The 15,712-nt window shown below is 39.7% G+C and overlaps 1 protein-coding gene across 4 annotated transcripts in view; it reads right to left on the bottom strand.

The window, feature by feature from the left end:
* Window positions 1–15,712, bottom strand: part of LOC115167669 (dematin) — an 82,269-nt gene that overhangs the window by 5,954 nt on the left and 60,603 nt on the right. For all 4 annotated transcript variants that reach the window (XM_029722293.1, XM_029722296.1, XM_029722295.1 and 1 more), the window contains 2 exons: window positions 6,208–6,272; window positions 5,084–5,132 (listed from right to left, as the gene is read on the bottom strand). In XM_029722293.1, coding sequence (XP_029578153.1) covers window positions 5,084–5,132; window positions 6,208–6,272 — 114 coding nt within the window. The remainder of the gene's footprint in view (window positions 1–5,083; window positions 5,133–6,207; window positions 6,273–15,712) is intronic.

Below are 15,712 nucleotides of genomic sequence, written 5' to 3' on the forward strand. Positions count from 1 at the left end.
ATCAGTTTTTTATTTTTAATACATTTGCAAAAATGTCTAAAAACCTGTTTTTGCTTTGTCATTATGGGGTATCGTGTGTAGATTGATGAGGAAAAACATACATTTAATCAATTTTAGAATAAGGCAGTAACACAACAAAATTTGGAAAAAGGGAAGGGGTCTGAATACTTTGAAATGTACTGTACAAAAATGTATTTGATATGCAGCCATACACATTATATAGCTTAATAACACAAAATAGATATTGTTCTCCAGTAGGCTATGACATACAAGTGTGAATTGTATCCTAAGGTTACGAATGAGCTGTCAAAGGTTTGTTCACCATGGCCTGTGGTGGTTTAGTGGTGAGGCCTTCAGTGCGCACATAGGTCTACCATGTCAGCATGGGTTTGATTCTGGCCCATGTCCTTCTGGCACAAATAACTCAAACCCTCTGATACACTTTTTTTTTAGTTACACATTTCGAATATGGACAGTCAGGGATATTTTACCCCCGATCTTGATAAGAAATTACCAAACACACACACCAGACACATTTGGATAACATTAATTGGAAACTAATAAAATAATCACAGTAGGCTTACTAGGCTACACCAATATCTCCATTCATAGAAAGTGCTGGGTAAATAGCCACAGTAGAGGAAATCCTTTCTTGTCAAATACTTGTCAAATAGATAAATCACCCTTAGTGTCATAAGTTTCGTCTTCTGAGGAGGAAGAAATATCGGACCAATACGCAGACTGTTAAGTGTCCATACTTATACTTTTATTTAAGCGTGAACATTGGAACAAAACAAGAACACGAACAACAGTCCTGTACGGTTACCTAACTATACATGGAGACAACCACCCACAAACACGACAAAAACCCCTACTTAAATATGGCCTCTAATCAGAGGCAACGAGATACAGCTGCTTCCAATTAGAGACCAATCCCAAACAATACCACATAGAAATACATAACATAGAACTAACCCAAAATCCCAACAACACAAAACAAACACACCCCTGCCACGCCCTGACCAAATTACAATAACCCCTTTTACTGGTCAGGACGTGACACTTAGTCTGTTAAAAAAAAGGACTGTTGTTCTGATGACAATACCAATCAGAGGGTGAACATATCTTGAAAGATTGGTTGCAAGCAGGACTAAGGCAGAGAGGAGGAGGCGCGAGAGCTCACTCTCTCACAAAATCTGTCCAGAATAAGCCCAATGCGTTTCTATGGGCTTAACATGCAGACCTAGACTTATTGCCTGCCTTCCTTTCCTGCCTTTTGGACAACAACTCCCATTGTTAGTGCGGAGACATGAGCATCTCGTCATTATACAGATCTCTGACTAAGGTAAACACTGACATCATCTTTTAGGGAGCGGTAATGAGGTGACCAATAATGGTTGCAATTGAGATCAGCTGTGCGGGTGAATTTAGCACATATTGATGGTTTAACAGGACATCAACTGGCGATAATCTAGTTCCATCGATGGTTGCAATAGGCCCTTGTTATTTAATTATATTCCAATAGCGTACATTTTGTATGCTACCCTTTAGCCTATTCATTGTCACATAATAAAATGTGTAAAAAAACAATAATAGGCTACTGTGTGTTTCCCTGGCTGAGTTGATGAGCTGATTTGGGTAATCAGTTGATTGACAGATGTACGCCTACTGTAGAACGATAAACTTTCCTCCGGTGTGGATGCTTACCAACATTTTATAGTTAGGCTATGTATAATTTGCAGAGGTGGGTAGAGTACTGAAATTCTGTACTTAAGGAAAAGTAGTGTTACTTAGATTGTAATTTACTCAAGTAAAAGTAGCCATCTTAAGAAACTACTCAAGAGTAAAAAAAGTATCCGGTCAGAAAACGACTTAACTACTAGTTACAAATTTAGTTTGCATTTTTGACACCTTATGGTAAACTGTGACAGCAAACAAAAAGGTCAACAACTTTGTGCAATTGATTTGACATTCATTTATTATTTAATCCTGCCAGCACCATTTTGCAAACGTCCTCCAGCACAGGTAGTCTCCAATTAAGACTGTCATCAAAGTCTGTAGACTGTACAGTTTCAATCACAGTATTATTCAAAGTTGACTTCAAATCTATCAATGTGCTCAATTTCATAAAAAGGTCAATGGTACGAGACATTGGAATCATTTTATAATTTCAATAGCATTACTGAAAATGTATTTCACAATATAATTTCAAATACATGTGATGGTGATTGACTACTAAAAAGATTTACACCAAGTGTGATGTTTCATTTTTCACTCAGAATGAAATAAAGGAGGATCAGGTATGTGTTGCAACAGTCAAACAAGAATCAATATCGAAATACTAGGGTAAAGGTAAAGATACCTTGATATAAAATGACTCAAGTAAAAGTGAAAGTCACCAGTAAAATACTACTTGAGTAAAAGTCTAAAAGTATTTTGTTTAAAATACACTTAAGTATCAAAAGTAGAAGTAAAAGTATAAATCATTTCACATTCCTTATATTAAGAAAACCAGACAGCACGGTTTTCTTGTTTTAAATTTACTAATAGCCAGGGGCACACTCCAACACAGACATCATTTACAAACAAAGCATTAGTATTTAGTGAGTCTGCCAGATCAGAGGAAGTAGGGTTGACCAGGGATGTTCTCTTGATAAATGTGTGAATTGGAAAATGTTCCTCTCCTGCTATGCATTCAAAATGTAACAAGTACTTTTGGGTCTCAGGGAAAATGTATGGAGTAAAAAGTAAATTATTTTCTTTAGGAATGTAGTGGAGTAAAAGTAATCAAAAATATAAATAGTAATGTACAGATACCCCAAAAAACTGTACTTTAAAGTATTTTTACTTAAGTACTTTACACCACTGTCAATGTCACTATCAATCATGTTACTAGTATGCAAATCAGACACATTTTAGCATGGAATTAAACATCAAGGTAGGTATTCATGTAAGTAATACTGTAAATAATCAATTGCCATAGTCAACTCAATCATCTTTTTCCTGCCAAGTAAGGATTTACCCTCCATCCTCCTTTCATCTTAACCTCTCCTTTCCACTTTGAAGGGTCTTTTCTTTTATTGGCTGGCCCATTTACCTCCCCCTCGGTTGTGCCGCTACTAACTGTATATTAAAAAAACACATGTATTCCTAGTATATGGCACAAAAAGCTTACTGAGATGATACACTGACAGATGTGCTTATAGGCCCTGTCATAAAAACGGAATGACAGAGAGAGAGAGAGAGAGAGGATGCTGTGCTGACCGGATGATCTAGCTAACGTTAACTAGCTGCATGGTTGACACTGCAGCTAGCTTAGACAGCTTATCTAGTGGCAACCTAATGTGATAGCTAGTTAGCTATTGCCACACACATCTGATTAATATGTTCACTCTTTATGCCAATGACAAGGTGGCCAGTTAGCCAACAAGCAGAGATCATATGGGGAGCTAAAAACAGGAGATTCAATTTAGTTAGATTCTGGGTTAGCCAAAGCAAACTAGCTAGCTAGTTAGTTACAGTACCTAGCCATTTGATTTGCACTCGCCCTCAAAACACAATTTCAACAGCCGAATTATATCTGAGAAACATATAATATTACAAAGGCAGAAGGTAATTAAAGTGCAACTTACCTCTGAACCTACGATCAAAAATATCCTCAGGAGTATCAAAAATAACCTTAAGAGTGAAGACCTGCGCTTCACTTCAAGAGCTGTGGTGGAGATACGGGATTTGACGGACAACTTTGAGAGCCAATGAACTTAAGAATTTTGATGAAAAGCTATATTACATACATTTAATTTGTCAAGGGGTCGTGAAACGTTCATACAGACGTAAAGGGGAACCAATCACACCAATTCATGTAAAAATATGAAAATCAACAAATTTGGAGTTACAAGGTTTTCATCCGACAGCGACGATATAATAATATAAATCTATGTAACTGAAGTGATTTGGTAAAATGTAATTGAGTTAAAAGTAAGTAACTTCCTTCATAAATTACTTGAGTACAAGTAAAGCCTGCAGTGAGTAACTAGAAAAGTACTAGTTCCTCCAAAAATGTAAAGGGCAGTGGGCCAGATTCAAACCCATGCCGACTCTGGCATATGTGTGCCAGCGGCTGTAACTGTACACAGGCACTGAGGCAACCAACAATTTATTCTGCCTATTGATTGCCATGAATATATAATATAACAATTGATCCCAAAAAATCTGATTTCCCTTTATTAAAAATACATCTACCCCCTACAAATATGTCAATTTATTATAATCCACATTAGAATTCATGAGACGTGCTGTAGCCTGCATCTAGCCTACATAGGCTACTATGGTGGAAATTACAAGATTGTTATAATACTTTTACTTTATGCAACATAATAGAGGGTTCTTATAACTCTATTGTGTCTGTGTGAACTGAAAGTGGGCCTCTGGGAGATAACCCTGACAGGAGATTTACGATGTCTTTGGGGATACCGCATTCCAGAGCATGAGTTAATGTTTCTGTTCTATACGGTACCAGGGAGAGATGGCTCCAGTATGGAGTTTGGGGGCCAGGCACTGGTCTCTACACAATGAGAACTGATTTTACAGGAGATACTGTCTGCTGTGAATTATAAGTATCTTTCATACAAATCTTAAGCTTGTGACCCATTCCATCCATCTGTTGTGTGTCATGTAGACTGAAGGAGGATGCTGTGGCTCAAACCAGCTCGTTGAGTTCTCAGTGATCACCTCCAGGGGTGATTACCGACCAGCTCCATTACTGCAGTAATTAAATAATAAAGTTTGATTGTTTTGAAGAAATCTAAAAGTCTCTCCTTTTGATTACAATAATTCCACCACACTACTTGAATGGACTCCCAGTGGACTTGTAGTCTAAGTTATTGTTTAGCCTACAAAAACCGCTTCCAGCTGCTCCCTGGCGGCGATTCTAAATATTCATTCAAATTCTCCTTCTGCAGGATTATTTTCCTCCTGTGACTAGGTGGGTCATACTAAGATCCGACATCTGTATGACTGGTTGGGTTCTGATATTGTTACAGTATAGGAAGTCAAGCAATCATATTGAACCACCAGGCCTTACCTGGTCCTCCTTTGTCACTGTCAGATTGGGTGAACTCGGCAGACTGGAGCTACACGCAGAATGGAACAAACCATTAGAAGTGCTGTGAGAAACACTGGTTTTGGTGTTAGTCAATTTAGAATAACGCTATGAACTTCAGTCAGCAGCGATATAATGCCCAGGGCCCGGTTTCCCGATAGCGATGGAACATAGATTTACGAGTGTTTTAACACACAGAGAGAATATTTGTGTGCCGTTGAGTCCTGTGTCGATACCGATAGGATCGAAAGAAAGGAAGCAGTGTTCTCCGATCAGCGTTCTCCCTTTCCAATCTTACCTTAACATTAGAAGTATTCCACAACACTGCCAACGGATCAGCTCCTAGAGAGATATTATCCCCTATGGCTACGAATATTGAGGTGGCTTATTCTAATGCTTACCCTATAATAATGCACTAAATCAAGATTTGGCACAATTTCATCATGAAATATATTGAGGCAAAAATTACAGACAGTAGCATACAAATAGCAAAATAAAACTACATTGAATTAACATGAAATTGATTTCAATATCATTTGAAAATATAGGTCTATTGGATGTATCTTTTAATACAGTCATCTCGGTTTTCACTTGAACCGTCTTTATATCTTTCGCTTGTTATGCAAAGAAATGGGCCACTTCGTATTTGTAGTCACTGTCATATTCGTTCTGAAGTTATTGGAGGTCACAGAAAGACAAAGATTTTGTGTTTAGCGGAGATCTTCTGTGTATAAAGTGACGCGGAAGGGCAAAAAAGGATCTAACGACTTACTAAGCTGTTCCAAAAGTGGTCTGAGGCAGCCATTAAATAACAAATGTTTTCAAAAGCAACTTTAGTAACGATGGTTTTGAGAAACAGCTTGGAGATCTAACAATGCTCCTACGGAGATTCAAACGATGAACGTAGCCTTAACATGCTTTTGTGAAACCGGGCCCTGGCCAGTGTTCACAAAGCGTCTCACAATAGTGCTGATCTAGGATCAGTTTTGTATTTTAAATCATAATGAAAAAATGTATGGAGAGTAGGGACCTGACCCTAGATCAATAATTCCTACTCTGAGACGCTTTGTGAAAACTGGCCCAGATGCTTTGCACCCTCTACTCACCCTGGTCTGACCACTCCTACTGGTTGCTTGGAAATGTATGTTTTTGGAGGCCTTGGAGGATGACCCTAGGAATGTAGATCACATGTATGTCTATCAATATCATAGGCACTGCATTGTATAATCAAGGAGCGATGATATTGAATACTATATTTCATACAACCCATATATTGCACTTGGCCACTTGAGAGGCCCTGGGGTAAAGTCTATGTACAGATCTAGAATCAGCTTCCCTCCACCATCCTAACCTTAACCTTGAGAGGGCTAAATGCAAAACTGATCTAAGATCAGCATCTAGGGGAAACTTCACCCTACTACGAGCACTGAGGAATATAATTTTATTTAACCTTTATTTAACTAGGCAAGTCATTTAAGAACAAATTCTAATTTACAATGACGGCCTACCAAAAGGCAAAATACCTCCTGCGGGGACAGGGGCTGGGATTAAAAAAAGAAATAACAAAATTCAAAAAGAACATTATAAATATAGGACAAAACACACATCACGACAAGAGAGACAACACTACATAAAGAGAGACCTAAGACAACAACATAGCAAGGCAGCAACACATGACAACACATCATAGTAGCAACAGAACATGACAACAACATGGTAGCAACACAACATGGTAGCAGCACAAAACATGTTACAAACATTATTGGGCACAGACAACAGCACAAATGGCAAGAAGGTAGAGACAACAATACATCACGCAAAACAGTCACAAATGTCAGTAAGAGTGTCCATGATTGAGTCTTTGAATGAAGAGATTGAGATAAAACTGTCCAGTTTGAGTGTTTGTTGCAGCTCGTTCCAGTCGCTACCTGCAGCCAACTGAAAAGAAGAGCGACCCAGGGATGTGTGTGCTTTGGGGACCTTTAACAGAATGTGACTGGCAGAACGGGTGTTGTATGTGGAGGATGAGGGCTGCAGTAGATATCTCAGATAGGGGGGAATGAGGCCTAAGAGGGTTTTATAAATAAGCATCAACCAGTGGGTCTTGCGACGGGTATACAGTGATGACCAGTTTACAGAGGAGTATAGAGTGCAGCAATGTGTCCTATAAGGAGCATTGGTGGCAAATCTGATGGCCGAATGGTAAAGAACATCTAGCCGCTCGAGAGCACCCTTACCTGCTGATCTATAAATTATCTCTCTGTAATCTAGCATGGGTAGCATGGTCAGGGTTAGTTTGGCAGCTGGGGTGAAAGAGGAGCGATTACGATAGAGGAAACCAAGTCTAGATTTAACTTTAGCCACCTGCTTTGATATGTGCTGAGAGAAGGACAGTGTACCGTCTAGCCATACTCCCAAGTACTTGTATGAGGTGACTACCTCAAGCTCTAAACCCTCAGAGGTAGTAATCACACCTGTGGGGAGAGGGGCATTCTTCTTACCAAACCACATGACCTTTGTTTTGGAGGTGTTGAGAACAAGGTTAACCTGTTGGGGGTAGGGGACAGTATTTGCACGGCCGGATAAAAAACGTACCCGATTTAATCTGGTTATTACTACTGCCCAGAAACTAGAATATGCATATAATTATTGGCTTTGGGTAGAAAACACCCTAAAGTTTCTAAAACTGTTTGAATGGTGTCTGTGAGTATAAAAGAACTCATATGGCAGGCAAAAACCTGAGAAGATTCCTTACAGGAAGTGACCTGTCTGACAAGTTCTTGTTCTTCTTGGCTTTCTTTAATGAAAACTGAGGATCTTTGCTGTAACGTGACACCTCCTACGGCTCCCATAGGCTCTCAGAAGGCGGGAAAAAGCTGAATGATGTAATTCCAGCCACTGGCTGAAAAACATTAGCGCTTTTGGTAAGTGCTCTATCAGAGGACAATGGGACGGAGGCGCGTGCACGAGTCGACCCCATGTTTTTATTTTCTCTCTCTTTGAACCTAAACACGCTTTCCCGGTCGGAATATTATCGCTTTTTTACGAGAAAAATGGCATAAAAATTGATTTTAAACAGCGGTTGACATGCTTCGAAGTACGGTAATGGAATATTTAGAATTTTTTTGTCACGAAATGCGTCGTGCGCGTCACCCTTCTTTACCATTCGGATAGTGTCTGAACGCACGAACAAAACAGAGGATATTTGAACATAACTATGGATTATTTTGAACCAAACCAACATTTGTTATTGAAGTAGAAGGCCTGGGAGTGCATTCTGATGAAGAACAGCAAAGGTAATAACATTTTTCTTATAGTAAATCTGACTTTGGTGAGGGCTAAACTTGGTGGGTGTCTAAATAGCTAGCCCTGTGATGCCGGGCTATCTACTTAGAATATTGCAAAATGTGCTTTCACCGAAAAGCTATTTTAAAATCGGACATAGCGAGTGCATAGAGGAGTTCTGTATCTATAATTCTTAAAATAATTGTTATGTTTTTTGTGAACGTTTATCGTGAGTAATTTAGTAAATTCACCGGAAGTTTGCGGGGGTATGCTAGTTCTGAACGTCACATGCTAATGTAAAAAGCTGGTTTTTGATATAAATATGAACTTGATTGAACAAAACATGCATGTATTGTATAACATAATGTCCTAGGGTTTGCTAACTATAATGTCCTAGGTAGTTAGCAAACCTGGCCGAAGACCCCTCAGAGACACCAATATTCCTTAGCCAGCCCACAAGAATGGAATGGTCTACTGTATCAAAAGCTTCGGCCAAGATATACTCAGCTAACAATTTAATGTTCCCTCTAATGTTTAAGTGTCCAGTTTTCCGTTAGTTAGGGGAACATTGTATCTATATTAGCAAAAACCTTCTGAGAACATTTTTAGCATGTTTTGGTGTTAAAGTTAATGTCAAGCAGAACTTATCTAGAACATGGTTACAATGTTCACAGAATATATTGTACAACATTAATGTTCTAGATGCGTTTTATGGGACGTGGCAAGAACATTCATGTGTCCAGTTTTCTGAGGGTTACGAGAATATTCCATCAACGTCCCACCAAACATACACAGGACATTGGTTGCCATTTTCTCACAATATTAGATATACATTTTCTGGACATGTTTCATGAGAACGTTGAAAGAACATTCCTGTGTCCAGTTTTCTAAGGGTTAGGAGAATATTCCATCAACATCCCACCAAACATACACAGAATATGGTTGTTAATGTTATTCATGTTCTACACACGTTTCATGGGAACGTTGCAAGAACATTTGAGTGTCAGTTGTCAGGACATCGCCATAAGGTCCCAAAGAAGCATTCTCCCCCCCAAAAACGTTTTTTTTCATTGAACATCATGCCTTGTTACCGTCACATCAAACATACACTGAACATGGTTGCCATGTTCTCAGAATGTAAGATATTAATGTTCTAGACACATTTCATGGGAACGTTGCAAGAACATTTCTGTGTATCAGTTGTCAGGACGTAGCTTGAAGGTCCCAAAGAAGCACCCGACCCCACTATTTTTTATTTCATTCAACATCACGCCTTGTTACTGTTGCCAAGCCCCTAATTGATGAACCACTGATCCAATCACAGCTGTTTTTGTCTGTTGGCAAGTTCAGGGATACTCATACACACAGTGTTTTAAATGTACATATTTGACACACTTTGACAACATTGTGCATGTTCATTAATATAGTAATTATTATTCAACATGTTCTCACCTGGGATTTGAACTGATAACCTCTTGGTTTACAGCATTTTCCTCCTACACCACCATGTCTGTGTCAATTATTGATTTGATTGACTTATTTCCACAATTTAAGGACTTTCTATATCGTTGTCTAAGGTTGGTGGGGCAAATTAACCTGTTTTAATGATACTCCTGAACAGTTTTGAAAACCTTGTTTTGAAAACCAATTTTTTTTAAACAAATTTGGGGGCTTGCCTGTTTTGCATTTTATTTTGCCATTAAAACGTGTCACATATCAGTTTTCAAACAATGTATCATTGAGTAAATAAAGCCGCATACAAACATGGTCTCTTTTTTGTTTTCTTGAGTAAGGCAGCTCCAAAATGCAGCCTAGCTCAGTGCTTTCTGTGGTGGTGGGGCAAGCCAGCAGAAAATACAGTGTCACGCCGTGATTGGCTCAGTGTTCTGTCACTCATGGCGACACTATGTCACCGCCAAGTCTAAGGGTAGAGGTACAAAATTCTAGCCCCTTGGGTGCTACCATAGAGTTACATTAGAAGTGCTCATCCAAAGCTCAAGGTCATTAGCCACAGATAAAATTGTCAAATCACGTTATATGTACAGTAGCTTTGATTGGACTGATCATGTCAACATCATACTTTAAAAATCTTAGCTAGCAGTCATCATCATGAATCAAGTCGTCAATCTACTGGCTATTCCTTTTTAATCCTTGTCATATGACGAGAAATAATGAATAGAAATTATAGATAAAACGTATCGGTGCTTATCGGCCACTGGACATAAACATTACACAAGAAGTTGGAAATCGCAAAATTCAACAATGAGTGGTTTGGAAGGAATCAGTGACATTGGCTAACTGCAAGCATTACAAAGCAATCACTTGCCTGCTATTCAGTGGAGTGGGTGTGTGGTCCCAAATCTGGGATTAAGGGGCTCTTTTCCAAGTTTAAAATGATAAATATTGGCCATGCTGTCAATGAAGCATGATTTGTGTCGCGTTCAAAACAACCGTTAACTCGGAACTGGGAAAACTTGACTTCAGTGAGTTCAAGACAACTGGGAAGTCTGGAATAAACGAGCACCAACTGGGAAAATACATTTTGAACGGTAATCCAACTCGGAATTGTAAATCCGGCCTCTTTCTAGAGCTACGACCTGAGGATCAATGACGTCATCATGATTCAACCTTGTTTTTACCCGAGTTCCCAGTTGATTTGAAAGCACCATAAATCCAGAGAATGCCAGACTTTGACGACAAAATTTGCTCACAAAGGACCGCCGCGCCACCTTCCTGTTCAAGTGAGCACAGCACAACTAGGTGAGTCCAAAAATGCATTGTATGCTGCTGCATAAATGATGTAATATGCCAGGGAGATATGTATACTGTAGCTAAGAAAGTAATACTAAGTGTATGTTGTGTAGTAAGATGTTAGTAGCCCATGTGCCTCACCCTAATAATTTGGTCTATTTACCCCTCTTAATTTTGCTTACTGTTCTGACTTGGTGGTGCACATGTAGCCTATAACCTGTTTTAGAGAAATGTAATTATCGAATATTCTAAGAGCTTTCATTGTCTGCTTATATGTCCCCTTTATTTATCCTACGGTTCTGACTTGGTGTACAGGGAGAACACTGTAAGAAAGGCCGATGTTCTGAAGTATATGTCACTGTACTTTTCAAAAGTTATGGTGGTAAAAGTTACATTGATTACGTCTGTCCTTGCTCGCTCATTAATGTCTTAATCGAAATTACGGATTGCCTCTTATCTGCTTGTCGTCCCCTCGTCCCCTTTGTACATCTCAATTGTCATTAGAAACCTAATTTGTTTAAGCAAGTCAGACATATCAGCTATGTTTTTTTAATTAAAAGGCAGTAAATGAGGCTGAATGAACTGTTTCGCTGCCAGACAAGACTCGGCTGATAGCCAGGTGTAGCAGTGGTAAGATGTTGGGACTGCTGTTGGGACAGCTTTATGTAGGCCCTAACAGTTTGTGGGAACTGTTTGACACCATTATAGTGCAATTAATGTATTGTTTAGTGTTGTGTAGTAATCACTGTGATAAATAAAAGTTTTTCTTGAGTGCTTTTAATAGAGCTGAGATTTACTTCAAAGTGCACTCACCCTAATACTTACACCTATCAAGTTGTTTCAGATCTACACAAGTGCCTAGGGAGGAGAGGTTAGGGTTTCTTCAGTACAGGGCCTAACTATACTGGCCTAATAAGCATATTCCCTAGATATATCCCATATTGGGGCATAGGTTAGTGTGTGTCATTTGTGCTGGTGGCCTGGGTTCAAGACTTTATGTTAATGTCATTATTTGGCAACAGTTACAACACACTTAATTTATCTATACTGAACAAAAATATAAACGCAACATGCAACAATTTCATTTTACTGAGTTACAGTTCATATTAGGAAATCAGTCAATTGAAATAAATAAATTAGGCAGTAATCTATGGATTTCACATGATTGGGAATACAGATATGCATCGGTTGGTCACAGATACCTTTAAAAAAAAGGTATCACGAAAACAGTCAGCATCTGGTATGACAACCATTTGCCTCCTGCAGCAGGACACTTCTCCATCACATAGAGTTGATCAGGCTGTTGATTGTGGCCTATGGAACGTTGTCACACTCATCTTCAATGGCTGTGCGAAGTTGCTGGATATCGATCCAGAGCATCCCAAACATGCTCAATGGGTGCATGTCTGGTGAGTATGCAGGCCATGGAAGAACTAGGACATTTTCAGCTTCCAGGAATTGTGTACAGATCCTTGCAACATGGGGCTGTGCATTATCATGCTGCAACATGAGGTGATGGTGGTGGATGAATGGGACGACGATGGGCTTCAGGATCTCGTCACGGTATCTCTGTGCATTCAAATTGCCATTGATAAAATGCATTGTGCTCGTTGTCCGTAGCTTATGCCTGCCCATACGATAACCCCACTGTTGGGCACTCTGTTCACAACGTTGACATCAGCAAAACACTCGCCCACACAACGCCATACATGTGATCTGCGGATGTGAGGCCGGTTGGACGTACTGCCAAATTCTCTAAAATAACGTAGGAGGCAGCTTATGGTAGAGAAATTAACATTCAATTCTCTGGCAACAGCTCTGGTGGACATTCCTGCAGTCAGCACGCCAATTGCACACTTAAGTCATGTGGCATTGTGCTGTGTGACAAAACTGCAAATTTTAGAGTGGCCTTTTATTGTCTCCAGCATAAGATGCACCTGTGTAATGATTATGCTGTTTAATCAGCTTCTTGATATGCCACACCTGCCAGGTGGATGGATTATCTCTTGGTAAATGAGAAATGCTCACTAACAGGGATGTAAACCAATGTATGCGCAACATTTGAGAGAAAAATGTTTTTTGTGCGCATGGAATATTTCTGGGATCTTTTATTTCGGGTCATGAAACACGGGACCAACACTTTACATGTTGCATTTATATTTTTGTTTAGCGTAATTAAAATTAGTTCCTCATTTAAAGATGGGAAGTGGTAGAGTTCTAGATAGCTCAGCATCTCAAAGAGAACTTTCTACACATACAGTGTATTTGGAAAGTATTCAGACCCCTTGACTTTTTCCACATTTTGTTACGTTACAGCCTTATTCTGAAATGTGTTAAATATTTTTTTCTCATCAGTCTACACACAATACCCCATAACGGCAAAGTGAAAACAGTTTTTTTGAAATGTAGCACATTCATTAAAAATGAAAAACAGAAATACCTTATTTACATAAGTATTCTAACACATCGCTATAAGACTCGAAATTGATCTCAGGTACGTTTATTTATTTATTGATTTTATTTAACTAGGCAAGTCAGTTACAGTGGGGGAAAAAAGTATTTGATCCCCTGCTGATTTTGTACGTTTGCCCACTGACAAAGAAATGATCAGTCTATAATTTTAATAGTAGGTTCATTTGAACAGTGAGAGACAGAATAACAACAAAAAAATCCAGAAAAACACATGTCAAAAATGTTATAAAATGATTTGCATTTTAATGAGGGAAATAAGTATTTGACCCCTCTGCAAAACATGACTTAGTACTTGGTGGCAAAAACCTTGGCGATCACAGAGGTCAGACGTTTCTTGTAGTTGGCCACCAGGTTTGCACACATCTCAGGTGGGATTTTGTCCCACTCCTCTTTGCAGATCTTCTCCAAGTCATTAAGGTTTCGAGGCTCACGTTTGGCAACTCGAACCTTCAGCTGTGTCTGGAGACTGGCTAAGCCACTCCAGGACCTTAATGTGCTTCTTCTTGAGCCACTCCTTTGTTGCCTTGGCCATGCGTTTTGGGTCATTGTCATGCTGGAATACCCATCCACGACCCATTTTCAATGCCCTGGCTGAGGGAAGGAGGTTCTCACCCAAGATTTGACAGTATATGGCCCCGTCAAATGATGCAGTGAAGTTGTCCTGTCCCCTTAGCAGAAAAACACCCCCAAAGCATAATGTTTCCACCTCCATGTTTGACGGTGGAGATAGTGTTCTTGGGGTCATAGGCAGCATTCCTCCTCCTCCAAACACGGCGAGTTGAGTTGATGCCAAAGAGCTCCATTTTGGTCTCATCTGACCACAAGACTTTCACCAGTTGTCCTCTGAATCATTCAGATGTTCATTGGCAAACTTCAGACGGGCATGTATATGTATTCTTGAGCAGGGGGACCTTGCGGGCACTGCAGTATTTCAGTCCTTCACGGCGTAGTATGTTACCAATTGTTTTCTTGGTGACTATGGTCCCAGCTGCCTTGAGATCATTGACAAGATCCTCCCGTGTAGTTCTGGGCTGATTCCTCACCGTTCTCATGATCATTGCAACCCCACGAGGTGAGTTCTTGCATGGAGCCCCAGCCCGAGGGATATTGACAGTTCTTTTGTGTTTTTCCATTTGCGAATAATTGCACCAAATGTTGTCACCTTCTCACCAAGCTGCTTGGCGATGGTCTTGTAGCCCATTCCAGCCTTGTGTAGGTCTACAATCTTGTCCCTGACATCCTTGGAGAGCTCTTTGGTCTTGGCCATGGTGGAGAGTTTGGAATCTGATTGATTGCTTCTGTGGACAGGTGTCTTTTTTACAGGTAACAAGCTGCGTTTAGGAGCACTCCCTTTAAGTGTGTGCTCCTAATCTCAGCTCGTTACCTGTATAAAAGACACCTGGGAGTCAGAAATCTTTCTGATTGAGAGGGGGTCAAATACTTATTTCCCTCATTAAAATGCAAATCAATTTTTAACATTTTTGACATGCGTTTTTCTCAATATTTTTGTTGTTATTCTGTCTCTCACTGTTCAAATAAACCTACCATTAAAATGATAGACTGATCCTTTCTTTATCAGTGGGCAAACATACAAAATCAGCAGGGGATCAAATACTTTTTTCCCCCACTGTAAGAACAAATTCTTATTTACAATGACGGCCTACAATCCTGTTTCCATTGATCATCCTTGAGATGTTTAAATAACTTGATTGGAGTCCATCTGTGGTAAATTCAACTGATTGGACATGATTTGGAAAATATAAGGTCCCACAGTTGACAGTGCATGTCCGAGCAAAATCCAAGCCACAAGGTTGAAGGAATTGTCCGTAGAGCTCAGAGACTTGTGTTGAGGCACAGATCTGGGGAAGGGTACCAAAACACTTTTGTATCATTGAAGGTCCCAAAAACACATTGGCCTCCATCATTCTTAAATGGAAGAAATTGGAACAACCAAGACTCTTCCTAGAGCTGGCCAACCGTCCAAACTGAGCAATCGGGGGAGAAGGGCCTTGGTCAGGGAGGTGACCAAGAACCTGATGGTTACTCTGACAGAGCTCCAGAGTTTGTCTGTGGAGATGGGAGATGGGAGAACCTTCCAGAAGG

The sequence above is a fragment of the Salmo trutta genome, chromosome 29 (assembly GCF_901001165.1).
Source record: "Salmo trutta chromosome 29, fSalTru1.1, whole genome shotgun sequence".
In the NCBI taxonomy this organism is placed as follows: domain Eukaryota; kingdom Metazoa; phylum Chordata; class Actinopteri; order Salmoniformes; family Salmonidae; genus Salmo; species Salmo trutta.